General features: G+C 43.4%; 1 protein-coding gene across 1 annotated transcript in view; it reads left to right on the plus strand.

Annotated features, from left to right (window-relative positions):
* Window positions 1–27,826, plus strand: part of LOC311114308 (serine/threonine-protein kinase TBK1-like) — a 73,390-nt gene that overhangs the window by 17,925 nt on the left and 27,639 nt on the right. Inside the window, exons 3-7 of the mRNA XM_084189572.1 lie at window positions 8,324–8,505; window positions 8,634–8,794; window positions 10,586–10,696; window positions 12,098–12,277; window positions 22,940–23,136. Of these exons, the coding sequence (XP_084045698.1) occupies window positions 8,324–8,505; window positions 8,634–8,794; window positions 10,586–10,696; window positions 12,098–12,277; window positions 22,940–23,136 (831 nt within the window). The remainder of the gene's footprint in view (window positions 1–8,323; window positions 8,506–8,633; window positions 8,795–10,585; window positions 10,697–12,097; window positions 12,278–22,939; window positions 23,137–27,826) is intronic.

The raw sequence follows: 27,826 nt of genomic DNA on the forward strand, positions 1-27,826 counted from the left end.
AGTGTTAGGTTGACTGGTAGTTACTGTCCTGTATGTTACAGTGTTAGGTTGACTGGTAGTTACTGTCCTGTGTGTTACAGTGTTAGGTTGACTGGTAGTGTTACTGTCCTGTATGTTACAGTGTTAGGTTGACTGGTAGTGTTACTGTCCTGTATGTTACAGTGCTAGGTTGACTGGTAGTTACTGTCCTGTATGTTAGTGTTAGGTTGACTGGTAGTTACTGTCCTGTATGTTAGTGTTAGGTTGACTGGTAGTTACTGTCCTGTATGTTACAGTGTTAGGTTGACTGGTAGTTACTGTCCTGTATGTTACAGTGTTAGGTTGACTGGTAGTGTTACTGTCCTGTATGTTACAGTGTTAGGTTGACTGGTAGTTACTGTCCTGTGTGTTACAGTGTTAGGTTGACTGGTAGTTACTGTCCTGTATGTTACAGTGTTAGGTTGACTGGTAGTGTTACTGTCCTGTATGTTACAGTGTTAGGTTGACTGGTAGTGTTACTGTCCTGTGTGTTACAGTGTTAGGTTGACTGGTAGTTACTGTCCTGTATGTTACAGTGTTAGGTTGACTGGTAGTGTTACTGTCCTGTATGTTACAGTGTTAGGTTGACTGGTAGTTACTGTCCTGTATGTTGCAGTGTTAGGTTGACTGGTAGTGTTACTGTCCTGTATGTTACAGTGTTAGGTTGACTGGTAGTTACTGTCCTGTATGTTATAGTGTTAGGTTGACTGGTAGTTACTGTCCTGTATGTTACAGTGTTAGGTTGACTGGTAGTTACTGTCCTGTATGTTACAGTGTTAGGTTGACTGGTAGTTACTGTCCTGTATGTTACAGTGTTAGGTTGACTGGTAGTTACTGTCCTGTATGTTACAGTGTTAGGTTGACTGGTAGTTACTGTCCTGTATGTTACAGTGTTAGGTTGACTGGTAGTTACTGTCCTGTATGTTACAGTGTTAGGTTGACTGGTAGTGTTACTGTCCTGTATGTTACAGTGTTAGGTTGACTGGTAGTGTTACTGTCCTGTATGTTACAGTGTTAGGTTGACTGGTAGTTACTGTCCTTTATGTTAGTGTTAGGTTGACTGGTAGTTACTGTCCTGTATGTTAGTGTTAGGTTGACTGGTAGTGTTACTGTCCTGTATGTTACAGTGTTAGGTTGACTGGTAGTTACTGTCCTGTATGTTACAGTGTTAGGTTGACTGGTAGTGTTACTGTCCTGTATGTTACAGTGTTAGGTTGACTGGTAGTGTTACTGTCCTGTATGTTACAGTGTTAGGTTGACTGGTAGTTACTGTCCTGTATGTTACAGTGTTAGGTTGACTGGTAGTTACTGTCCTGTATGTTACAGTGTTAGGTTGACTGGTAGTTACTGTCCTGTATGTTACAGTGTTAGGTTGACTGGTAGTGTTACTGTCCTGTATGTTACAGTGTTAGGTTGACTGGTAGTTACTGTCCTGTATGTTACAGTGTTAGGTTGACTGGTAGTGTTACTGTCCTGTGTGTTACAGTGTTAGGTTGACTGGTAGTGTTACTGTCCTGTGTGTTAGTGTTAGGTTGACTGGTAGTGTTACTGTCCTGTATGTTACAGTGTTAGGTTGACTGGTAGTTACTGTCCTGTATGTTACAGTGTTAGGTTGACTGGTAGTTACTGTCCTGTATGTTACAGTGTTAGGTTGACTGGTAGTGTTACTGTCCTGTATGTTACAGTGTTAGGTTGACTGGTAGTTACTGTCCTGTATGTTACAGTGTTAGGTTGACTGGTAGTGTTACTGTCCTGTATGTTACAGTGTTAGGTTGACTGGTAGTGTTACTGTCCTGTATGTTACAGTGTTAGGTTGACTGGTAGTGTTACTGTCCTGTATGTTACAGTGTTAGGTTGACTGGTAGTGTTACTGTCCTGTATGTTACAGTGTTAGGTTGACTGGTAGTGTTACTGTCCTGTATGTTACAGTGTTAGGTTGACTGGTAGTTACTGTCCTGTATGTTACAGTGTTAGGTTGACTGGTAGTGTTACTGTCCTGTATGTTACAGTGTTAGGTTGACTGGTAGTTACTGTCCTGTATGTTACAGTGTTAGGTTGACTGGTAGTGTTACTGTCCTGTATGTTACAGTGTTAGGTTGACTGGTAGTGTTACTGTCCTGTGTGTTACAGTGTTAGGTTGACTGGTAGTGTTACTGTCCTGTATGTTACAGTGTTAGGTTGACTGGTAGTTACTGTCCTGTGTGTTACAGTGTTAGGTTGACTGGTAGTGTTACTGTCCTGTATGTTACAGTGTTAGGTTGACTGGTAGTTACTGTCCTGTATGTTACAGTGTTAGGTTGACTGGTAGTGTTACTGTCCTGTATGTTACAGTGTTAGGTTGACTGGTAGTTACTGTCCTGTATGTTATAGTGTTAGGTTGACTGGTAGTTACTGTCCTGTATGTTATAGTGTTAGGTTGACTGGTAGTTACTGTCCTGTATGTTACAGTGTTAGGTTGACTGGTAGTGTTACTGTCCTGTATGTTACAGTGTTAGGTTGACTGGTAGTTACTGTCCTGTATGTTACAGTGTTAGGTTGACTGGTAGTTACTGTCCTGTATGTTACAGTGTTAGGTTGACTGGTAGTGTTACTGTCCTGTATGTTACAGTGTTAGGTTGACTGGTAGTGTTACTGTCCTGTATGTTACAGTGTTAGGTTGACTGGTAGTTACTGTCCTGTATGTTACAGTGTTAGGTTGACTGGTAGTTACTGTCCTGTATGTTACAGTGTTAGGTTGACAGGTAGTTACTGTCCTGTATGTTACAGTGTTAGGTTGACTGGTAGTTACTGTCCTGTGTGTTACAGTGTTAGGTTGACTGGTAGTTACTGTCCTGTGTGTTAGTGTTAGGTTGACTGGTAGTTACTGTCCTGTGTGTTACAGTGTTAGGTTGACTGGTAGTTACTGTCCTGTATGTTACAGTGTTAGGTTGACTGGTAGTTACTGTCCTGTGTGTTACAGTGTTAGGTTGACTGGCAGTTACTGTCCTGTATGTTACAGTGTTAGGTTGACTGGTAGTGTTACTGTCCTGTGTGTTACAGTGTTAGGTTGACTGGTAGTGTTACTGTCCTGTATGTTACAGTGTTAGGTTGACTGGTAGTTACTGTCCTGTATGTTACAGTGTTAGGTTGACTGGTAGTTACTGTCCTGTATGTTACAGTGTTAGGTTGACTGGTAGTTACTGTCCTGTATGTTACAGTGTTAGGTTGACTGGTAATGTTACTGTCCTGTATGTTACAGTGTTAGGTTGACTGGTAGTTACTGTCCTGTATGTTACAGTGTTAGGTTGACTGGTAGTTACTGTCCTGTATGTTACAGTGTTAGGTTGACTGGTAGTTACTGTCCTGTATGTTACAGTGTTAGGTTGACTGGTAGTTACTGTCCTGTATGTTGCAGTGTTACGTTGACTGGTAGTTACTGTCCTGTATGTTGCAGTGTTACGTTGACTGGTAGTTACTGTCCTGTGTGTTACAGTGTTAGGTTGACTGGTAGTGTTACTGTCCTGTATGTTACAGTGTTAGGTTGACTGGTAGTGTTACTGTCCTGTATGTTAGTGTTAGGTTGACTGGTAGTGTTACTGTCCTGTATGTTACAGTGTTAGGTTGACTGGTAGTGTTACTGTCCTGTATGTTACAGTGTTAGGTTGACTGGTAGTGTTACTGTCCTGTATGTTACAGTGTTAGGTTGACCGGTAGTGTTACTGTCCTGTATGTTACAGTGTTAGGTTGACTGGTAGTTACTGTCCTGTATGTTACAGTGTTAGGTTGACTGGTAGTTACTGTCCTGTATGTTACAGTGTTAGGTTGACTGGTAGTGTTACTGTCCTGTATGTTACAGTGTTAGGTTGACTGGTAGTTACTGTCCTGTATGTTACAGTGTTAGGTTGACTGGTAGTTACTGTCCTGTGTGTTACAGTGTTAGGTTGACTGGTAGTTACTGTCCTGTGTGTTACAGTGTTAGGTTGACTGGTAGTTACTGTCCTGTGTGTTACAGTGTTAGGTTGACTGGTAGTGTTACTGTCCTGTATGTTACAGTGTTAGGTTGACTGGTAGTTACTGTCCTGTATGTTACAGTGTTAGGTTGACTGGTAGTTACTGTCCTGTGTGTTACAGTGTTAGGTTGACTGGTAGTGTTACTGTCCTGTATGTTACAGTGTTAGGTTGACTGGTAGTGTTACTGTCCTGTATGTTACAGTGCTAGGTTGACTGGTAGTTACTGTCCTGTATGTTAGTGTTAGGTTGACTGGTAGTTACTGTCCTGTATGTTAGTGTTAGGTTGACTGGTAGTTACTGTCCTGTATGTTACAGTGTTAGGTTGACTGGTAGTTACTGTCCTGTATGTTACAGTGTTAGGTTGACTGGTAGTGTTACTGTCCTGTATGTTACAGTGTTAGGTTGACTGGTAGTTACTGTCCTGTGTGTTACAGTGTTAGGTTGACTGGTAGTTACTGTCCTGTATGTTACAGTGTTAGGTTGACTGGTAGTGTTACTGTCCTGTATGTTACAGTGTTAGGTTGACTGGTAGTGTTACTGTCCTGTGTGTTACAGTGTTAGGTTGACTGGTAGTTACTGTCCTGTATGTTACAGTGTTAGGTTGACTGGTAGTGTTACTGTCCTGTATGTTACAGTGTTAGGTTGACTGGTAGTTACTGTCCTGTATGTTGCAGTGTTAGGTTGACTGGTAGTGTTACTGTCCTGTATGTTACAGTGTTAGGTTGACTGGTAGTTACTGTCCTGTATGTTATAGTGTTAGGTTGACTGGTAGTTACTGTCCTGTATGTTACAGTGTTAGGTTGACTGGTAGTTACTGTCCTGTATGTTACAGTGTTAGGTTGACTGGTAGTTACTGTCCTGTATGTTACAGTGTTAGGTTGACTGGTAGTTACTGTCCTGTATGTTACAGTGTTAGGTTGACTGGTAGTTACTGTCCTGTATGTTACAGTGTTAGGTTGACTGGTAGTTACTGTCCTGTATGTTACAGTGTTAGGTTGACTGGTAGTGTTACTGTCCTGTATGTTACAGTGTTAGGTTGACTGGTAGTGTTACTGTCCTGTATGTTACAGTGTTAGGTTGACTGGTAGTTACTGTCCTTTATGTTAGTGTTAGGTTGACTGGTAGTTACTGTCCTGTATGTTAGTGTTAGGTTGACTGGTAGTGTTACTGTCCTGTATGTTACAGTGTTAGGTTGACTGGTAGTTACTGTCCTGTATGTTACAGTGTTAGGTTGACTGGTAGTGTTACTGTCCTGTATGTTACAGTGTTAGGTTGACTGGTAGTGTTACTGTCCTGTATGTTACAGTGTTAGGTTGACTGGTAGTTACTGTCCTGTATGTTACAGTGTTAGGTTGACTGGTAGTTACTGTCCTGTATGTTACAGTGTTAGGTTGACTGGTAGTGTTACTGTCCTGTATGTTACAGTGTTAGGTTGACTGGTAGTTACTGTCCTGTATGTTACAGTGTTAGGTTGACTGGTAGTGTTACTGTCCTGTGTGTTACAGTGTTAGGTTGACTGGTAGTGTTACTGTCCTGTGTGTTAGTGTTAGGTTGACTGGTAGTGTTACTGTCCTGTATGTTACAGTGTTAGGTTGACTGGTAGTTACTGTCCTGTATGTTACAGTGTTAGGTTGACTGGTAGTTACTGTCCTGTATGTTACAGTGTTAGGTTGACTGGTAGTGTTACTGTCCTGTATGTTACAGTGTTAGGTTGACTGGTAGTTACTGTCCTGTATGTTACAGTGTTAGGTTGACTGGTAGTGTTACTGTCCTGTATGTTACAGTGTTAGGTTGACTGGTAGTGTTACTGTCCTGTATGTTACAGTGTTAGGTTGACTGGTAGTGTTACTGTCCTGTATGTTACAGTGTTAGGTTGACTGGTAGTGTTACTGTCCTGTATGTTACAGTGTTAGGTTGACTGGTAGTGTTACTGTCCTGTATGTTACAGTGTTAGGTTGACTGGTAGTTACTGTCCTGTATGTTACAGTGTTAGGTTGACTGGTAGTGTTACTGTCCTGTATGTTACAGTGTTAGGTTGACTGGTAGTTACTGTCCTGTATGTTACAGTGTTAGGTTGACTGGTAGTGTTACTGTCCTGTATGTTACAGTGTTAGGTTGACTGGTAGTGTTACTGTCCTGTGTGTTACAGTGTTAGGTTGACTGGTAGTGTTACTGTCCTGTATGTTACAGTGTTAGGTTGACTGGTAGTTACTGTCCTGTGTGTTACAGTGTTAGGTTGACTGGTAGTGTTACTGTCCTGTATGTTACAGTGTTAGGTTGACTGGTAGTTACTGTCCTGTATGTTACAGTGTTAGGTTGACTGGTAGTGTTACTGTCCTGTATGTTACAGTGTTAGGTTGACTGGTAGTTACTGTCCTGTATGTTATAGTGTTAGGTTGACTGGTAGTTACTGTCCTGTATGTTATAGTGTTAGGTTGACTGGTAGTTACTGTCCTGTATGTTACAGTGTTAGGTTGACTGGTAGTGTTACTGTCCTGTATGTTACAGTGTTAGGTTGACTGGTAGTTACTGTCCTGTATGTTACAGTGTTAGGTTGACTGGTAGTTACTGTCCTGTATGTTACAGTGTTAGGTTGACTGGTAGTGTTACTGTCCTGTATGTTACAGTGTTAGGTTGACTGGTAGTGTTACTGTCCTGTATGTTACAGTGTTAGGTTGACTGGTAGTTACTGTCCTGTATGTTACAGTGTTAGGTTGACTGGTAGTTACTGTCCTGTATGTTACAGTGTTAGGTTGACTGGTAGTTACTGTCCTGTATGTTACAGTGTTAGGTTGACTGGTAGTTACTGTCCTGTGTGTTACAGTGTTAGGTTGACTGGTAGTTACTGTCCTGTGTGTTAGTGTTAGGTTGACTGGTAGTTACTGTCCTGTGTGTTACAGTGTTAGGTTGACTGGTAGTTACTGTCCTGTATGTTACAGTGTTAGGTTGACTGGTAGTTACTGTCCTGTGTGTTACAGTGTTAGGTTGACTGGCAGTTACTGTCCTGTATGTTACAGTGTTAGGTTGACTGGTAGTGTTACTGTCCTGTGTGTTACAGTGTTAGGTTGACTGGTAGTGTTACTGTCCTGTATGTTACAGTGTTAGGTTGACTGGTAGTTACTGTCCTGTATGTTACAGTGTTAGGTTGACTGGTAGTTACTGTCCTGTATGTTACAGTGTTAGGTTGACTGGTAGTTACTGTCCTGTATGTTAGTGTTAGGTTGACTGGTAGTTACTGTCCTGTGTGTTACAGTGTTAGGTTGACTGGTAGTGTTACTGTCCTGTATGTTACAGTGTTAGGTTGACTGGTAGTGTTACTGTCCTGTATGTTAGTGTTAGGTTGACTGGTAGTGTTACTGTCCTGTATGTTACAGTGTTAGGTTGACTGGTAGTGTTACTGTCCTGTATGTTACAGTGTTAGGTTGACTGGTAGTGTTACTGTCCTGTATGTTACAGTGTTAGGTTGACCGGTAGTGTTACTGTCCTGTATGTTACAGTGTTAGGTTGACTGGTAGTTACTGTCCTGTATGTTACAGTGTTAGGTTGACTGGTAGTTACTGTCCTGTATGTTACAGTGTTAGGTTGACTGGTAGTGTTACTGTCCTGTATGTTACAGTGTTAGGTTGACTGGTAGTTACTGTCCTGTATGTTACAGTGTTAGGTTGACTGGTAGTTACTGTCCTGTATGTTACAGTGTTAGGTTGACTGGTAGTTACTGTCCTGTATGTTATAGTGTTAGGTTGACTGGTAGTTACTGTCCTGTATGTTACAGTGTTAGGTTGACTGGTAGTTACTGTCCTGTATGTTACAGTGTTAGGTTGACTGGTAGTTACTGTCCTGTATGTTACAGTGTTAGGTTGACTGGTAGTGTTACTGTCCTGTATGTTACAGTGTTAGGTTGACTGGTAGTTACTGTCCTGTATGTTACAGTGTTAGGTTGACTGGTAGTTACTGTCCTGTATGTTACAGTGTTAGGTTGACTGGTAGTGTTACTGTCCTGTATGTTACAGTGTTAGGTTGACTGGTAGTTACTGTCCTGTATGTTACAGTGTTAGGTTGACTGGTAGTGTTACTGTCCTGTATGTTACAGTGTTAGGTTGACTGGTAGTGTTACTGTCCTGTATGTTACAGTGGTAGGTTGACTGGTAGTTACTGTCCTGTATGTTACAGTGTTAGGTTGACTGGTAGTGTTACTGTCCTGTATGTTACAGTGTTAGGTTGACTGGTAGTGTTACTGTCCTGTAGGTTGACTGTAACACTGCTCTGTGTTGAGGTGGTAATATGACTGTAATAACACTGCCCTGTGTATTAACAGTAGCCGGTATGAACCACCTCAGAGAGTATGGTATCGTGCACCGCGACATCAAACCAGGCAACATCATGCGTGTCATCGGTGAGGACGGGAGGTCTGTCTATAAGCTGACGGACTTCGGAGCAGCCAGAGAACTAGAAGATGATGAACAGTTTGTCTCTCTTTACGGCACCGAGGAATATCTGGTGAGTCTCCTGCCCTCCGACCTCTAACCTCTCACCTACAGTAGGGCCCTTTACTGATCTAGGAGGAATGACGTGCTATGGACATGACCTCAACATGCCTTTGTTGTTTCTCTGTTTGTATCGAACAGCACCCTGATATGTATGAGCGTGCCGTGCTGAGGAAAGAGCACCAGAAGAAGTATGGTGCGACGGTTGACCTGTGGAGCATCGGAGTGACCTTCTTCCACGCTGCTACCGGGTCACTCCCCTTCAGGCCCTTCGAAGGACCACGCAGGAACAAGGAAGTCATGTAAGAACTACGTCCTGGTGACCTAGGGTGGTCTAGTGGTCTAAGAACTACGTCCTGGTGACCTAGGGTGGTCTAAGAACTACATCCTGGTGACCTAGGGTGGTCTAGTGGTCTAACTACATCCTGGTGACCTAGGGTGGTCTAAGAACTACATCCTGGTGACCGAGGGTGGTCTAGTGGTCTAATAACTACATCCTGATGACCTAGGGTGGTCTAGTGGTCTAAGAACTACATCCTGATGACCTAGGGTGGTCTAGTGGTCTAAGAACTACATCCTGGTGACCTAGGGTGGTCTAAGCCGCTGCCTTCGGAACACACACACCTTCCTGCAGGAGACCAGATAAACATAGTCTCACACAGTGCATTGGGAAAGTATTCAGACCCCTTGACTTTTTCCACATTTTGTTATGTTACAGCCTTATTCTAAAATTGATTAAATAAAAAATTTCCTCATCAGTCTACACCAAATACCCCATAATGACAAAGCGAAAACAGGTTTTTAGAAATTGTTGGTAATGTATTTTTTTTAAATACAATAAAATATGTATTTACTTAAGTATTCAGACCCTTTGCTATGAGACTCGAAAATTGAGCTCAGGTGCATCCTGTTTCCATTGATCATCCTTGAGATGTTTCTACAACTTCATTGGAGTCCACCTGTGGTAAATTCAATTGATTGGACATGATTTGGAAAGGCACACACCTGTCTATATAAGTTCCCACAGTTGACAGTGCATGTCAGAGCAAACACCAACCCATGAGGTCGAAGGAATTGTCAGTAGAGCTCCGAGACAGGATTATAAAAATCTGTAAAAAGCACTTGGCAGCCCGCTTGGAGGTTGCCAAAAGGCACCTAAAGTATTCTCAGACTATGAGAATCAAGATTCTCTGGTCTGATGAAACCAAGATTGAACTCTTTGGCCTGAATGCCAAGCGTCACGTCTGGAGGAAACCTGGCACCATCCCTACGGTGAAGCATGGTGGTGGCAGCATCATGCTGTGGGGATGTTTTTCAGCGGCAGGGACTGGGAGACTAGTCAGGATCGAGGGAAAGATGAACGGAGCAAAGTACAGAGAGATCCTTGATGAAAACCTGCTCCAGAGCGCTCAGGACCTCAGACTGGGGTGAACGTTCACCTTCCAACAGGACAACAACCCTAAGCACACAGCCAAGACACAACACAGGAGTGGCTTTGGGACAAGTCTCTGAATGTCCTTGAGTGGCCCAGCCAGAGCCCGGACTTGAAACTGATTGAACATCTCTGGAGAGACCTGAAAATAGCTGTGCAGCGACGCTCCCAATCCATCCTGACAGAGCCTGAGAGGATTTGCAGAGAAGAATGGGAGAAACTCCCCAAATACAGATGTGCCAAGCTTGTAGCGTCAAACCCAAGAAGACTAGAGGCTGTAATCGCTGCCAAAGGTGCTTCAACTAAGTACTGAGATTAAAGGTTCTGAATACTTATGGAAATGAGTTATTTGCTGAAAAAAAATCTAAAAACCAGTTTTTGCTTTGTCATTATGGGGTATTGTGTGTAGATTGATGAGGGGGGAAAAAACAATTTGATACATTTTAGAATAAGGCTGTAACATAACAAAATGTGGAGAAAGTCAAGAGGTCTGAATACTTTCTGAATGCACTGTAAATAGCTACCGCTGCAGCATGGGTTCAAATCGGCCCAATGCTATTTCAGGACCTCTCTCTTCCATCTTTCCTCTGTAAATCCAATAAGGCAGAAATAGGAGAGGAAGGTTATGTATAGTGACGCTGTTGTCCTGTTCTCCCATCAGGTATAAGATCATCACAGAGAAGCCCTCAGGAACCGTCTCAGGGCAGCAGAAGTTTGAGAACGGGAAGATTGAGTGGAGCACAGAGATGCCTGTCTCCTGCAACCTGTCCAAGTACGTAGTCTAGTCTACCCCTGACCTCTACCCCTGACCTCTGACCTCTACCCCTGACCCCTGACCTCTACCCCTGACCTCTGACCTCTACCCCTGACCTCTGACCTCTACCCCTGACCCCTGACCTCTGACCTCTACCCCTGACCTCTACCCCTGACCCCTTACCTCTGACCTCTACCCCTGACCTCTGACCTCTACCCCTGACCCCTGACCTCTACCCCTGACCTCTGACCTCTACCTCTGACCCCTGACCTCTACCTCCTTACCTCTAACCCTGTCTACTGCAGCTCTTCCAAGTAGGTCCTCTGGTCCATTAAAACTAGTAAATAATCTGACCTCTGACCTCTCTCTTCTCCAGGGGCCTACAGAGCCTGTGCTGGCTAACATATTAGAGGCTGACCTCTAACCCCTTAGCGTTAACCTCCGGGGGCCTCCAGAGCCTGCTGACCCCAGTCCTAGCCAACATCTTGGAGGCTAACCTCTCTCTCTCTCTCGCTCTCTCTCTCTCCTCCAGGGGCCTCCAGAGCCTGCTGACCCCAGTGCTAGCCAACATCTTGGAGGCTAACCTCTCTCTCTCTCTCCCTCCTCCAGGGGCCTCCAGAGCCTGCTGACCCCAGTGCTAGCCAACATCTTGGAGGCTAACCTCTCTCTCTCTCTCTCTGTCTCTCTCTCTCTCTCTCTCTCTCTCTCCCTCTCTCTCTCTGTCTCTCTCTCTCTCTCTCTCTCTCTCTCTCCTCCAGGGGCCTCCAGAGCCTGCTGACCCCAGTGCTAGCCAACATCTTGGAGGCTAACCTCTCTCTCTCTCTCTCTCTCTCTCTCCTCCAGGGGCCTCCAGAGCCTGCTGACCCCAGTGCTAGCCAACATCTTGGAAGCTAACCTCTCTCTCTCTCTCTCTCCTCCAGGGGCCTCCAGAGCCTGCTGACCCCAGTGCTAGCCAACATCTTGGAGGCTAACCTCTCTCTCTCTCTCTCTGTCTCTCTCTCTCTCTCTCTCTCTCTCTCTCTCTCTCTGTCTCTCTCTCTCTCTCTCTCTCTCTCTCTCCTCCAGGGGCCTCCAGAGCCTGCTGACCCCAGTGCTAGCCAACATCTTGGAGGCTAACCTCTCTCTCTCTCTCTCTCTCTCTCTCCTCCAGGGGCCTCCAGAGCCTGCTGACCCCAGTGCTAGCCAACATCTTGGAAGCTAACCTCTCTCTCTCTCTCTCTCCTCCAGGGGCCTCCAGAGCCTGCTGACCCCAGTGCTAGCCAACATCTTGGAGGCTAACCTCTCTCTCTCTCTCTCTCTCTCTCTCTCTCTCCTCCAGGGGCCTCCAGAGCCTGCTGACCCCAGTCCTAGCCAACATCTTGGAGGCTAACCTCTCTCTCTCTCTCTCTCTCTCTCTCTCTCTCTCTCTCTCTCCTCCAGGGGCCTCCAGAGCCTGCTGACCCCAGTGCTAGCCAACATCTTGGAGGCTGACCAGGAGAAGTGTTGGGGCTTTGACCAGTTCTTTGCTGAGACCAGTGATATCCTGCATCGTACCGTGGTGTTGGTCTTCAGTCTGCAGCAGGCGACTCTCCACTACATATACATCCACCAGTACAATACGTGAGTCTCCACTACATATACATCCACCAGTACAATACGTGAGTCTATACTACATATACATCCACCAGTACAATACGTGAGTCTATACTACATATACATCCACCAGTACAATACGTGAGTCTATACTACATATACATCCACCAGTATAATACGTGAGTCTATACTACATATACATCCACCAGTATAATACGTGAGTCTGTACTACATATACATCCACCAGTATAATACGTGAGTCTCCACTACATATACATCCACCAGTATAATACGTGAGTCTATACTACATATACATCCACCAGTACAATACGTGAGTCTATACTACATATACATCCACCAGTATAATACGTGAGTCTATACTACATATACATCCACCAGTATAATACGTGAGTCTGTACTACATATACATCCACCAGTACAATACGTGAGTCTATACTACATATACATCCACCAGTACAATACGTGAGTCTATACTACATATACATCCACCAGTACAATACGTGAGTCTGTACTACATATACATCCACCAGTATAATACGTGAGTCTATACTACATATACATCCACCAGTATAATACGTGAGTCTGTACTACATATACATCCACCAGTACAATACGTGAGTCTATACTACATATACATCCACCAGTACAATACGTGAGTCTATACTACATATACATCCACCAGTACAATACGTGAGTCTGTACTACATATACATCCACCAGTATAATACGTGAGTCTATACTACATATACATCCACCAGTATAATACGTGAGTCTGTACTACATATACATCCACCAGTATAATACGTGAGTCTATACTACATATACATCCACCAGTATAATACGTGAGTCTGTACTACATGTACATCCACCAGTATAATACGTGAGTCTCCACTACATATACATCCACCAGTACAATACGTGAGTCTGTACTACATATATATCCACCAGTGTAATACGTGAGTCTGTACTACATATACATCCACCAGTATAATACGTGACTCTATACTACATATACATCCACCAGTACAATATGTGAGTCTATACTACATATACATCCACCAGTATAATACGTGAGTCTATACTACATATACATCCACCAGTATAATACGTGAGTCTATACTACATATACATCCACCAGTACAATACGTGAGTCTATACTACATATACATCCACCAGTACAATACGTGAGTCTATACTACATATACATCCACCAGTATAATACGTGAGTCTCCACTACATATACATCCACCAGTATAATACGTGAGTCTATACTACATATACATCCACCAGTATAATACGTGAGTCTGTACTACATATACATCCACCAGTACAATACGTGAGTCTATACTACATATACATCCACCAGTATAATACGTGAGTCTCCACTACATATACATCCACCAGTATAATACGTGAGTCTATACTACATATACATCCACCAGTATAATACGTGAGTCTGTACTACATATACATCCACCAGTACAATACGTGAGTCTATACTACATATACATCCACCAGTATAATACGTGAGTCTGTACTACATATACATCCACCAGTACAATACGTGAGTCTGTACTACATATACATCCACCAGTACAATACGTGAGTCTATACTACATATACATCCACCAGTACAATACGTGAGTCTATACTACATATACATCCACCAGTATAATACGTGAGTCTGTACTACATATACATCCACCAGTATAATACGTGAGTCTGTACTACATATACATCCACCAGTACAATACGTGAGTCTGTACTACATATACATCCACCAGTACAATACGTGAGTCTATACTACATATACATCCACCAGTACAATACGTGAGTCTATACTACATATACATCCACCAGTACAATACGTGAGTCTGTACTACATATACATCCACCAGTACAATACGTGAGTCTATACTACATATACATCCACCAGTATAATACGTGAGTCTGTACTACATATACATCCACCAGTATAATACGTGAGTCTGTACTACATATACATCCACCAGTACAATACGTGAGTCTATACTACATATACATCCACCAGTACAATACGTGAGTCTGTACTACATATACATCCACCAGTACAATACGTGAGTCTGTACTACATATACATCCACCAGTATAATACGTGAGTCTATACTACATATACATCCACCAGTACAATACGTGAGTCTGTACTACATATACATCCACCAGTATAATACGTGAGTCTATACTACATATACATCCACCAGTACAATACGTGAGTCTGTACTACATATACATCCACCAGTATAATACGTGAGTCTATACTACATATACATCCACCAGTATAATACGTGAGTCTGTACTACATATACATCCACCAGTATAATACGTGAGTCTGTACTACATATACATCCACCAGTACAATACGTGAGTCTGTACTACATATACATCCACCAGTACAATACGTGAGTCTATACTACATATACATCCACCAGTACAATACGTGAGTCTATACTACATATACATCCACCAGTATAATACGTGAGTCTGTACTACATATACATCCACCAGTATAATATGTGAGTCTGTACTACATATACATCCACCGAGTCTGTACTACATATACATCCACCAGTACAATACGTGAGTCTATACTACATATACATCCACCAGTACAATACGTGAGTCTGTACTACATATACATCCACCAGTACAATACGTGAGTCTGTACTACATATACATCCACCAGTATAATACGTGAGTCTATACTACATATACATCCACCAGTATAATACGTGAGTCTGTACTACATATACATCCACCAGTATAATACGTGAGTCTGTACTACATATACATCCACCAGTACAATACGTGAGTCTGTACTACATATACATCCACCAGTATAATACGTGAGTCTGTACTACATATACATCCACCAGTACAATACGTGAGTCTGTACTACATATACATCCACCAGTATAATACGTGAGTCTATACTACATATACATCCACCAGTACAATACGTGAGTCTGTACTACATATACATCCACCAGTATAATACGTGAGTCTATACTACATATACATCCACCAGTACAATACGTGAGTCTGTACTACATATACATCCACCAGTATAATACGTGAGTCTATACTACATATACATCCACCAGTATAATACGTGAGTCTGTACTACATATACATCCACCAGTATAATACGTGAGTCTGTACTACATATACATCCACCAGTACAATACGTGAGTCTGTACTACATATACATCCACCAGTACAATACGTGAGTCTATACTACATATACATCCACCAGTACAATACGTGAGTCTATACTACATATACATCCACCAGTATAATACGTGAGTCTGTACTACATATACATCCACCAGTATAATATGTGAGTCTGTACTACATATACATCCACCGAGTCTGTACTACATATACATCCACCAGTACAATACGTGAGTCTATACTACATATACATCCACCAGTACAATACGTGAGTCTGTACTACATATACATCCACCAGTACAATACGTGAGTCTGTACTACATATACATCCACCAGTATAATACGTGAGTCTATACTACATATACATCCACCAGTATAATACGTGAGTCTGTACTACATATACATCCACCAGTATAATACGTGAGTCTGTACTACATATACATCCACCAGTACAATACGTGAGTCTGTACTACATATACATCCACCAGTATAATACGTGAGTCTGTACTACATATACATCCACCAGTATAATACGTGAGTCTGTACTACATATACATCCACCAGTATAATACGTGAGTCTGTACTACATATACATCCACCAGTACAATACGTGAGTTTGTACTACATATACATCCACCAGTATAATACGTGAGTCTGTACTACATATACATCCACCAGTATAATACGTGAGTCTGTACTACATATACATCCACCAGTACAATACGTGAGTCTATACTACATATACATCCACCAGTATAATACGTGAGTCTGTACTACATATACATCCACCAGTATAATACGTGAGTCTGTACTACATATACATCCACCAGTATAATACGTGAGTCTGTACTACATATACATCCACCAGTATAATACGTGAGTCTATACTACATATACATCCACCAGTACAATACGTGAGTCTATACTACATATACATCCACCAGTATAATACGTGAGTCTATACTACATATACATCCACCAGTATAATACGTGAGTCTGTACTACATATACATCCACCAGTATAATACGTGAGTCTCCACTACATATACATCCACCAGTATAATACGTGAGTCTGTACTACATATACATCCACCAGTATAATACGTGAGTCTATACTACATATACATCCACCAGTACAATACGTGAGTCTATACTACATATACATCCACCAGTATAATACGTGAGTCTATACTACATATACATCCACCAGTATAATACGTGAGTCTGTACTACATATACATCCACCAGTATAATACGTGAGTCTCCACTACATATACATCCACCAGTACAATACGTGAGTCTGTACTACATATACATCCACCAGTATAATACGTGAGTCTATACTACATATTCATCCACCAGTATAATACGTGAGTCTATACTACATATACATCCACCAGTATAATACGTGAGTCTATACTACATATACATCCACCAGTATAATACGTGAGTCTGTACTACATATACATCCACCAGTATAATACGTGAGTCTATACTACATATACATCCACCAGTATAATACGTGAGTCTATACTACAGTGCATTCGGAAAGTATTCAGACCCCTTGACTTTTTCCACATTTTGTTACGTTACAGCCTTATTCTAAAATTGATTACATAATTTTTTCCCCTCATCAATCTACACACAATACCCCATAATGACAAAGCAAAAATAAGGTTTTTAGAGATTTTGGCAAAATAATAAAAAATGTAAAACGGAAATATCACATTTACATAAGTATTCAGACCCTTTACTCAGTACTTTGTTGAAGCACCTTTGGCAGCGATTACAGCCTCGAGTCTTCTTGGGTATGACGCTACAAGCTTGGCACACCTGTATTTGGGGAGTTTCTCCCATTCCTCTCTGCAGATCCTCTCAAGCTCTGTCAGGTTGGATGGGGAGCGTCGCTGCACAGCTATTTTCAGGTCTCTCCAGAGATGTTCGGTCGGGTTCAAGTCAGATCAAATCACATTTTATTTGTCACATACACGTGTTTAGCAGATGTTATAGCGGGTGTAGTGAAATGCTTGTGCTTCCAGCTCCGACAGTGCAGTAATATCTAACAAGTAATATCTAACAATTTGTCAACATATACCCAATACACACAAAACTAGTAAGGAATGGGATTTAAGAATATATACATATATGGACGAGCAATGACAGAGCGGCATGTACTAAGATACAGTAGAATATTATAGAATAGAATACAGTATATACATATGAGATGAGTAGTGCAAGATATGGAAACATTATTAAAGTGACTGGTGTTCCATTTCTTAAAGTGGCCAGTGATTTCAATAGGCAGCAGCAGCCTCTAATGTGCTAGTGATGGCTATTTAACAGTCTGATGGCCTTGAGATAGAAGCTGTTTTTCAGTCTCTCGGTCCCAGCTTTGATGCACCTGTACTGACCTTGCCTTCTGGATGATAGCGGGCTCTGGCTGGGCCACTCAAGGACATCGGGCGGCAGGTAGCTTAGTGGGTAAGAGCATTGTGCCAGTAACCGAAAGGTCGCTGGTTCTAATCCCCGAGCCGACTAGGTGAAAAATCTGTTGATGTGCCCTTAAGCAAGGCACTTAACCCTAATTGCTCCTGTAAGTCGCTCTGGATAAGAGCGTCTGCTAAATGACTAAAAATGTAAATGTAATTAAGAGACTTGTCCCGAAGCCACTCCTGAGTTGTCTTGAGATGCACTCTGAGTGATAGAGCAGTAATGTTATTGAAGGAACATAACGATGTGCTCTGAGATGCACTCTGAGTGATAGAGCAGTAATGTAATTGAAGGAACATAATGATGTGCTCTGAGATGCACTCTGAGTGGTAGAGCAGTAATGTTATTGAAGGAACATAACGATGTGCTCTGAGATGCACTCTGAGTGGTAGAGCAGTAATGTTATTGAAGGAACATAACGATGTGCTCTGAGATGCACTCTGAGTGATAGAGCAGTAATGTTATTGAAGGAACATAACGATGTGCTCTGAGATGCACTCTGAGTGGTAGAGCAGTAATGTTATTGAAGGAACATAACGATGTGCTCTGAGATGCACTCTGAGTGGTAGAGCAGTAATGTTATTGAAGGAACATAACGATGTGCTCTGAGATGCACTCTGAGTGGTAGAGCAGTAATGTTATTGAAGGAACATAACGATGTGCTCTGAGATGCACTCTGAGTGGTAGAGCAGTAATGTTATTGAAGGAACATAACGATGTGCTCTGAGATGCACTCTGAGTGGTAGAGCAGTAATGTTATTGAAGGAACATAACGATGTGCTCTGAGATGCACTCTGAGTGGTAGAGCAGTAATGTTATTGAAGGAACATAACGATGTGCTCTGAGATGCACTCTGAGTGGTAGAGCAGTAATGTTATTGAAGGAACATAACGATGTGCTCTGAGATGCACTCTGAGTGATAGAGCAGTAATGTTATTGAAGGAACATAACGATGTGCTCTGAGATGCACTCTGAGTGGTAGAGCAGTGATGTTATTGAAGGAACATAACGATGTGCTCTGAGATGCACTCTGAGTGGTAGAGCAGTAATGTTATTGAAGGAACATAACGATGTGCTCTGAGATGCACTCTGAGTGGTAGAGCAGTAATGTTATTGAAGGAACATAACGATGTGCTCTGAGATGCACTCTGAGTGGTAGAGCAGTAATGTTATTGAAGGAACATAACGATGTGCTCTGAGATGCACTCTGAGTGGTAGAGCAGTGATGTTATTGAAGGAACATAACGATGTGCTCTGAGATGTACTCTGAGTGATAGAGCAGTAATGTTATTGAAGGAACATAACGATGTGCTCTGAGATGCACTCTGAGTGATAGAGCAGTGATGTTATTGAAGGAACATAACGATGTGCTCTGAGATGCACTCTGAGTGATAGAGCAGTAATGTTATTGAAGGAACATAACGATGTGCTCTGAGATGCACTCTGAGTGGTAGAGCAGTAATGTTATTGAAGGAACATAACGATGTGCTCTGAGATGCACTCTGAGTGGTAGAGCAGTAATGTTATTGAAGGAACATAACGATGTGCTCTGAGATGCACTCTGAGTGGTAGAGCAGTAATGTAATTGAAGGAACATAACGATGTGCTCTGAGATGCACTCTGAGTGATAGAGCAGTGATGTTATTGAAGGAACATAACGATGTGCTCTGAGATGCACTCTGAGTGGTAGAGCAGTAATGTTATTGAAGGAACATAACGATGTGCTCTGAGATGCACTCTGAGTGATAGAGCAGTGATGTTATTGAAGGAACATAACGATGTGCTCTGAGATGCACTCTGAGTGGTAGAGCAGTAATGTTATTGAAGGAACATAACGATGTGCTCTGAGATGCACTCTGAGTGGTAGAGCAGTAATGTTATTGAAGGAACATAACGATGTGCTCTGAGATGCACTCTGAGTGGTAGAGCAGTAATGTTATTGAAGGAACATAACGATGTGCTCTGAGATGCACTCTGAGTGGTAGAGCAGTAATGTTATTGAAGGAACATAACGATGTGCTCTGAGATGCACTCTGAGTGGTAGAGCAGTAATGTTATTGAAGGAACATAAAGATGTGCTCTGAGATGCACTCTGAGTGGTAGAGCAGTAATGTTATTGAAGGAACATAACGATGTGCTCTGAGATGCACTCTGAGTGGTAGAGCAGTAATGTTATTGAAGGAACATAACGATGTGCTCTGAGATGCACTCTGAGTGGTAGAGCAGTAATGTTATTGAAGGAACATAACGATGTGCTCTGAGATGCACTCTGAGTGGTAGAGCAGTAATGTTATTGAAGGAACATAACGATGTGCTCTGAGATGCACTCTGAGTGATAGAGCAGTAATGTTATTGAAGGAACATAACGATGTGCTCTGAGATGCACTCTGAGTGGTAGAGCAGTAATGTTATTGAAGGAACATAACGATGTGCTCTGAGATGCACTCTGAGTGGTAGAGCAGTAATGTTATTGAAGGAACATAACGATGTGCTCTGAGATGCACTCTGAGTGGTAGAGCAGTAATGTTATTGAAGGAACATAACGATGTGCTCTGAGATGCACTCTGAGTGGTAGAGCAGTAATGTTATTGAAGGAACATAACGATGTGCTCTGAGATGCACTCTGAGTGGTAGAGCAGTAATGTTATTGAAGGAACATAACGATGTGCTCTGAGATGCACTCTGAGTGATAGAGCAGTAATGTTATTGAAGGAACATAACGATGTGCTCTGAGATGCACTCTGAGTGGTAGAGCAGTAATGTTATTGAAGGAACATAACGATGTGCTCTGAGATGCACTCTGAGTGATAGAGCAGTAATGTTATTGAAGGAACATAACGATGTGCTCTGAGATGCACTCTGAGTGATAGAGCAGTGATGTTATTGAAGGAACATAACGATGTGCTCTGAGATGCACTCTGAGTTGTAGAGCAGTAATGTTATTGAAGGAACATAACGATGTGCTCTGAGATGCACTCTGAGTGATAGAGCAGTAATGTTATTGAAGGAACATAACGATGTGCTCTGAGATGCACTCTGAGTGGTAGAGCAGTAATGTTATTGAAGGAACATAACGATGTGCTCTGAGATGCACTCTGAGTGGTAGAGCAGTAATGTTATTGAAGGAACATAACGATGTGCTCTGAGATGCACTCTGAGTGGTAGAGCAGTAATGTTATTGAAGGAACATAACGATGTGCTCTGAGATGCACTCTGAGTGGTTGAGCAGTAATGTTATTGAAGGAACATAACGATGTGCTCTGAGATGCACTCTGAGTGATAGAGCAGTAATGTTATTGAAGGAACATAACGATGTGCTCTGAGATGCACTCTGAGTGGTAGAGCAGTAATGTTATTGAAGGAACATAACGATGTGCTCTGGGATGCACTCTGAGTGGTAGAGCAGTAATGTTATTGAAGGAACATAACGATGTGCTCTGAGATGCACTCTGAGTGGTAGAGCAGTAATGTTATTGAAGGAACATAACGATGTGCTCTGAGATGCACTCTGAGTGGTAGAGCAGTAATGTTATTGAAGGAACATAACGATGTGCTCTGAGATGCACTCTGAGTGGTAGAGCAGTAATGTGCATTTGAGGTGTAGGGCTTTATCGGTATTTAAAGCGCGCACTTCCGGGTTTTTCCGATCACGAGTAAATCCGATAGAGTATCAAGTGTGATAAAACGGATTAGGAGCACGGGTATGAGGAGATCGGCACACCTCTACTTTCTACTGTGTCTTTGTCTGTCTGTTCTTCATGTGAAGAACACTACACTGTTGTTCTAGTAATAATTCATCACAACAATATACTGAACTAAAATAGAAACGCAACATGTGTTGGTCCCATGTTTCATGAGCTGAAATTAAAGATCCCGGACATTTTCCATACGCACAAAAAGCTTATTTCTCTCAAATGTTGTGCACAAATTTGTTTACATCCCTGTTAGTGAGCATTTCTCCTTTGCCAAGATAATCCATCCACCTGACAGGTGTGGCATATCAAGAAGTTGAGTTTGGCAGTACGTCCAACCGGCCTCACAACCGCAGACCACGTGTAACCACGCCAGCCCAGGGTCTCCACATCCGGCTTCTTCACCTGTGGGATCGTCTGAGGAAGGGGAGGGGGATTTCTGAGGAGTATTTCTGTCTGTAATAAAGCCCTTTTGTGGGGAAAAACTAATTCTGAGTGGCTGGGCCTGGCTCCCCAGTGGCTGGGCCTGGCTCCCCATTGGTTGGGCCTGGCGGGCCTGGCTCCCCAGTGGCTGGGCCTGGCTCCCCATTGGTTGGGCCTGGCTCCCCATTGGCTGGGCCTGGCTCCCCAGTGGCTGGGCCTGGCTCCCCAGTGGCTGGGCCTGGCTCCCCAGTGGGTCGGCCTATGCCCACCCTTGGCCGCGCCCCTGCCCAGTCATTTGAAATCCATAGGTTAGGGCCAAATTTATTTATTTCAATTGACTGATTTCCTTCTATGAACTGTAACTCAGTAAAATCTTTGAAATTGTTTACATTTTTGTTCAGTGTAGTAATTCAAAACAAAAACCTCTTGATAACCCCAGACGAGCTGCATGTAGCCTAGCGGTTCGAGTGTTGGGCCAGTAACCTAAAGGTCGCTAGTTCTAATCCCCGAGCCAACAAGGTGAAAAATCTGTCGACGTGCCCTTGAGCAAGGCACTTAACCCTAATTGCTCCAGGACTCTGGCCGTAAACCCCCTATCCGAGGGTGGCTCAGAGGGAGTTGGGATATGCAAAAAAAAAAAAACATTTCAAATTCACACATGCGTTATAATGTGTAAAACAAGTATAAAGCACCCCACTATACACGCAGAGTGATTCAATTTCTCTGTAAACTGCAGATCCTCCTCTGTCCACAGGGAGATGGAGGCTGACCCTTAACCTCTGACCTCTCTCCCCAGGGCGATGCGTCTCCGGGAGATAGAGGCTGACCCTTAACCTCTGACCTCTCTCCCCAGGGCGACTCTTTTCCAGGAGCTGTTGTCTCGTCGGTGCAGTATCCCGGTCCACAACCAGGAGCTCCTGTACGAGGGGCGTCGCCTGCAGCTTGAGCCCAACCGCCAGGCCCAGACCTTCCCCCGGACCTCCAGAGACAATCCCATCATGCTGCTCAGCAGAGAGTCCGTGGCTACAGTGGGCCTCATCTTCGAAGACCGTAAGTCTTATTATTAACATCCATCTGGAAATGGTATTTACACCGAAATAGAAACAACATGTAAAGTATTGGTTCCATGGTCCATGAGCTGAAATTAAAGATCCCAGAAATCTTCCGTAAGCACAAAAAGCTTATTTGTCTCACATTTTGGGCACAAATGTGTTTCCAGTACGTCCCTGTTAGTGAGCAATGTGTTTCCAGTACGTCCCTGTTGGTGAGCAATGTGTTTACAGTACGTCCCTGTTGGTGAGCAATGTGTTTACAGTACGTCCCTGGTAGTGAGCAATGTGTTTACAGTACGTCCCTGTTGGTGAGCAATGTGTTTCCAGTACGTCCCTGTTGGTGAGCAATGTGTTTACAGTACGTCCCTGTTAGTGAGCAATGTGTTTACAGTACGTCCCTGTTGGTGAGCAATGTGTTTACAGTACGTCCCTGTTGGTGAGCAATGTGTTTACAGTACGTCCCTGTTAGTGAACAATGTGTTTACAGTACGTCCCTGTTAGTGAGCAATGTGTTTACAGTACGTCCCTGTTGGTGAGCAATGTGTTTCCAGTACGCCCCTGTTAGTGAGCAATGTGTTTACAGTACGTCCCTGTTGGTGAGCAATGTGTTTACAGTACGTCCCTGGTAGTGAGCAATGTGTTTCCAGTACGTCCCTGTTGGTGAGCAATGTGTTTCCAGTACGTCCCTGTTGGTGAGCAATGTGTTTCCAGTACGTCCCTGTTAGTGAGCAATGTGTTTACAGTACGTCCCTGTTGGTGAGCAATGTGTTTACAGTACGTCCCTGTTGGTGAGCAATGTGTTTACAGTACGTCCCTGTTGGTGAGCAATGTGTTTACAGTACGTCCCTGTTGGTGAGCAATGTGTTTACAGTACGTCCCTGTTGGTGAGCAATGTGTTTACAGTACGTCCCTGTTAGTGAGCAATGTGTTTCCAGTACGTCCCTGTTAGTGAGCAATGTGTTTCCAGTACGTCCCTGTTGGTGAGCAATGTGTTTACAGTACGTCCCTGTTAGTGAGCAATGTGTTTCCAGTACGTCCCTGTTGGTGAGCAATGTGTTTCCAGTACGTCCCTGTTAGTGAGCAATGTGTTTACAGTACGTCCCTGTTAGTGAGCAATGTGTTTACAGTACGTCCCTGTTGGTGAGCAATGTGTTTCCAGTACGTCCCTGTTAGTGAGCAATGTGTTTCCAGTACGTCCCTGTTGGTGAGCAATGTGTTTACAGTACGTCCCTGTTAGTGAGCAATGTGTTTACAGTACGTCCCTGTTAGTGAGCAATGTGTTTACAGTACGTCCCTGTTAGTGAGCAATGTGTTTACAGTACGTCCCTGTTGGTGAGCAATGTGTTTACAGTACGTCCCTGTTGGTGAGCAATGTGTTTACAGTACGTCCCTGTTAGTGAGCAATGTGTTTCCAGTACGTCCCTGTTAGTGAGCAATGTGTTTACAGTACGTCCCTGTTAGTGAGCAATGTGTTTACAGTACGTCCCTGTTAGTGAGCAATGTGTTTACAGTACGTCCCTGTTGGTGAGCAATGTGTTTCCAGTACGTCCCTGTTAGTGAGCAATGTGTTTACAGTACGTCCCTGTTAGTGAGCAATGTGTTTACAGTACGTCCCTGTTGGTGAGCAATGTGTTTCCAGTACGTCCCTGTTAGTGAGCAATGTGTTTCCAGTACGTCCCTGTTGGTGAGCAATGTGTTTACAGTACGTCCCTGTTAGTGAGCAATGTGTTTCCAGTACGTCCCTGTTAGTGAGCAATGTGTTTCCAGTACGTCCCTGTTGGTGAGCAATGTGTTTCCAGTACGTCCCTGTTAGTGAGCAATGTGTTTCCAGTACGTCCCTGTTGGTGAGCAATGTGTTTCCAGTACGTCCCTGTTAGTGAGCAATGTGTTTCCAGTACGTCCCTGTTAGTGAGCAATGTGTTTCCAGTTCGTCCCTGTTAGTGAGCAATGTGTTTCCAGTACGTCCCTGTTGGTGAGCAATGTGTTTCCAGTACGTCCCTGTTAGTGAGCAATGTGTTTCCAGTACGTCCCTGTTAGTGAGCAATGTGTTTACAGTACGTCCCTGTTGGTGAGCAATGTGTTTCCAGTACGTCCCTGTTAGTGAGCAATGTGTTTCCAGTACGTCCCTGTTGGTGAGCAATGTGTTTACAGTACGTCCCTGTTAGTGAGCAATGTGTTTACAGTACGTCCCTGTTAGTGAGCAATGTGTTTCCAGTACGTCCCTGTTGGTGAGCAATGTGTTTCCAGTACGTCCCTGTTGGTGAGCAATGTGTTTCCAGTACGTCCCTGTTAGTGAGCAATGTGTTTCCAGTACGTCCCTGTTAGTGAGCAATGTGTTTACAGTACGTCCCTGTTGGTGAGCAATGTGTTTCCAGTACGTCCCTGTTAGTGAGCAATGTGTTTCCAGTACGTCCCTGTTAGTGAGCAATGTGTTTCCAGTACGTCCCTTTTGGTGAGCAATGTGTTTACAGTACGTCCCTGTTAGTGAGCAATGTGTTTACAGTACGTCCCTGTTGGTGAGCAATGTGTTTACAGTACGTCCCTGTTGGTGAGCAATGTGTTTACAGTACGTCCCTGTTGGTGAGCAATGTGTTTCCAGTACGTCCCTGTTAGTGAGCAATGTGTTTCCAGTACGTCCCTGTTAGTGAGCAATGTGTTTCCAGTACGTCCCTGTTGGTGAGCAATGTGTTTCCAGTACGTCCCTGTTGGTGAGCAATGTGTTTACAGTACGTCCCTGTTAGTGAGCAATGTGTTTCCAGTACGTCCCTGTTAGTGAGCAATGTGTTTCCAGTACGTCCCTGTTAGTGAGCAATGTGTTTCCAGTACGTCCCTGTTGGTGAGCAATGTGTTTCCAGTACGTCCCTGTTGGTGAGCAATGTGTTTCCAGTACGTCCCTGTTGGTGAGCAATGTGTTTACAGTACGTCCCTGTTGGTGAGCAATGTGTTTACAGTACGTCCCTGTTGGTGAGCAATGTGTTTACAGTACGTCCCTGTTGGTGAGCAATGTGTTTCCAGTACGTCCCTGTTGGTGAGCAATGTGTTTCCAGTACGTCCCTGTTAGTGAGCATTTCTCCTTTGCCAAGATAATTGACCTGACTACAGTTCGGTGTCGTACCCGACTTCTGTGGGCAAATGCTCCCCTTCGATGGCCACTGGCATGCTGGAGAAGTGTGCTCTTCACGGATGAATCCCGATTTCAACTGTACCGGGCAAATGGCAGACAGCGTTGTATGGTGTTGTGTGGGCGAGCAGCTGGCTGATGTCAACGTTGTGAACAGAGTGGCCCATGGTGGCGGTGGGATTATGGTATGGGGTTATGGTATGGTCAGGCATAAGCTACGGACAACGAACACAATTGCAATTTATTGATGGAAATTTGAATGCACAGAGATACCGTGACTACATCCGCCACCATCCCCTCATGTTTCAGCATGATAACGCACGGCTCCATGTCGCAAGGATCTGGACACAATTCCCGGAAGCTGAAAATGTCCCAGTTCTTCCATGGCCAGCATACTCAGACTGTCACCCATTGAGCATGTTTGGGATGCTCTGGATCAACGTCTACGACAGCATGTTCCAGTTCCTGCCAATATCCAGCAACTTCGCACAGCCATTGAAGAGGAGTGGGACAACATTCAACAGGCCACAATCAACAGCCTGATCAACTCTATGGGAAGGAGATGTGTCGCGCTGCATGAGACAAATGGTGGTCACACCAGATACTGACTGGCTTTCTGATCCACGCCCCTACCTTTTTTTAAGGTATCTGATTAGGATATAAAGGGCCTGTCTCCAAGAGGATGGTGTTTACAGAACATTTGGTACCATCTGATTAGGATATAAAGGGCCTGTCTCCAAGAGGTTGGTGTTTACAGAACATTTGGTACCATCTGATTAGGATATAAAGGGCCTGTCTCCAAGAGGATGGTGTTTACAGAACATTTGGTACCATCTGATTAGGATATAAAGGGCCTGTCTCCAAGAGGATGGTGTTTACAGAACATTTGGTACCATCTGATTAGGATGTAAAGGGCCTGTCTCCAAGAGGATGGTGTTTACAGAACATTTGGTACCATCTGATTAGGATATAAAGGGCCTGTCTCCAAGAGGATGGTGTTTACAGAACATTTGGTACCATCTGATTAGGATATAAAGGGCCTGTCTCCAAGAGGATGGTGTTTACAGAACATTTGGTACCATCTGATTAGGATATAAAGGGCCTGTCTCCAAGAGGATGGTGTTTACAGAACATTTGGTACCATCTGATTAGGATATAAAGGGCCTGACTCCAAGAGGATGGTGTTTACAGAACATGTGGTACCATCTGATTAGGATATAAAGGGCCTGTCTCCAAGAGGCTGGTGTTTACAGAACATTTGGTACCATCTGATTAGGATATAACGGGCCTGACTCCAAGAGGATGGTGTTTACAGAACATTTGGTACCATCTGATTAGGATATAAAGGGCCTGTCTCCAAGAGGATGGTGTTTACAGAACATTTGGTACCATCTGATTAGGATATAAAGGGCCTGTCTCCAAGAGGATGGTGTTTACAGAACATTTGGTACCATCTGATTAGGATATAAAGGGCCTGTCTCCAAGAGGTTGGTGTTTACAGAACATTTGGTACCATCTGATTAGGATATAAAGGGCCTGTCTCCAAGAGGTTGGTGTTTACAGAACA

Source organism: Coregonus lavaretus (assembly GCF_964263955.1).
Source record: "Coregonus lavaretus genome assembly, contig: HAP1_SCAFFOLD_2113, whole genome shotgun sequence".
NCBI lineage: Eukaryota > Metazoa > Chordata > Actinopteri > Salmoniformes > Salmonidae > Coregonus > Coregonus lavaretus.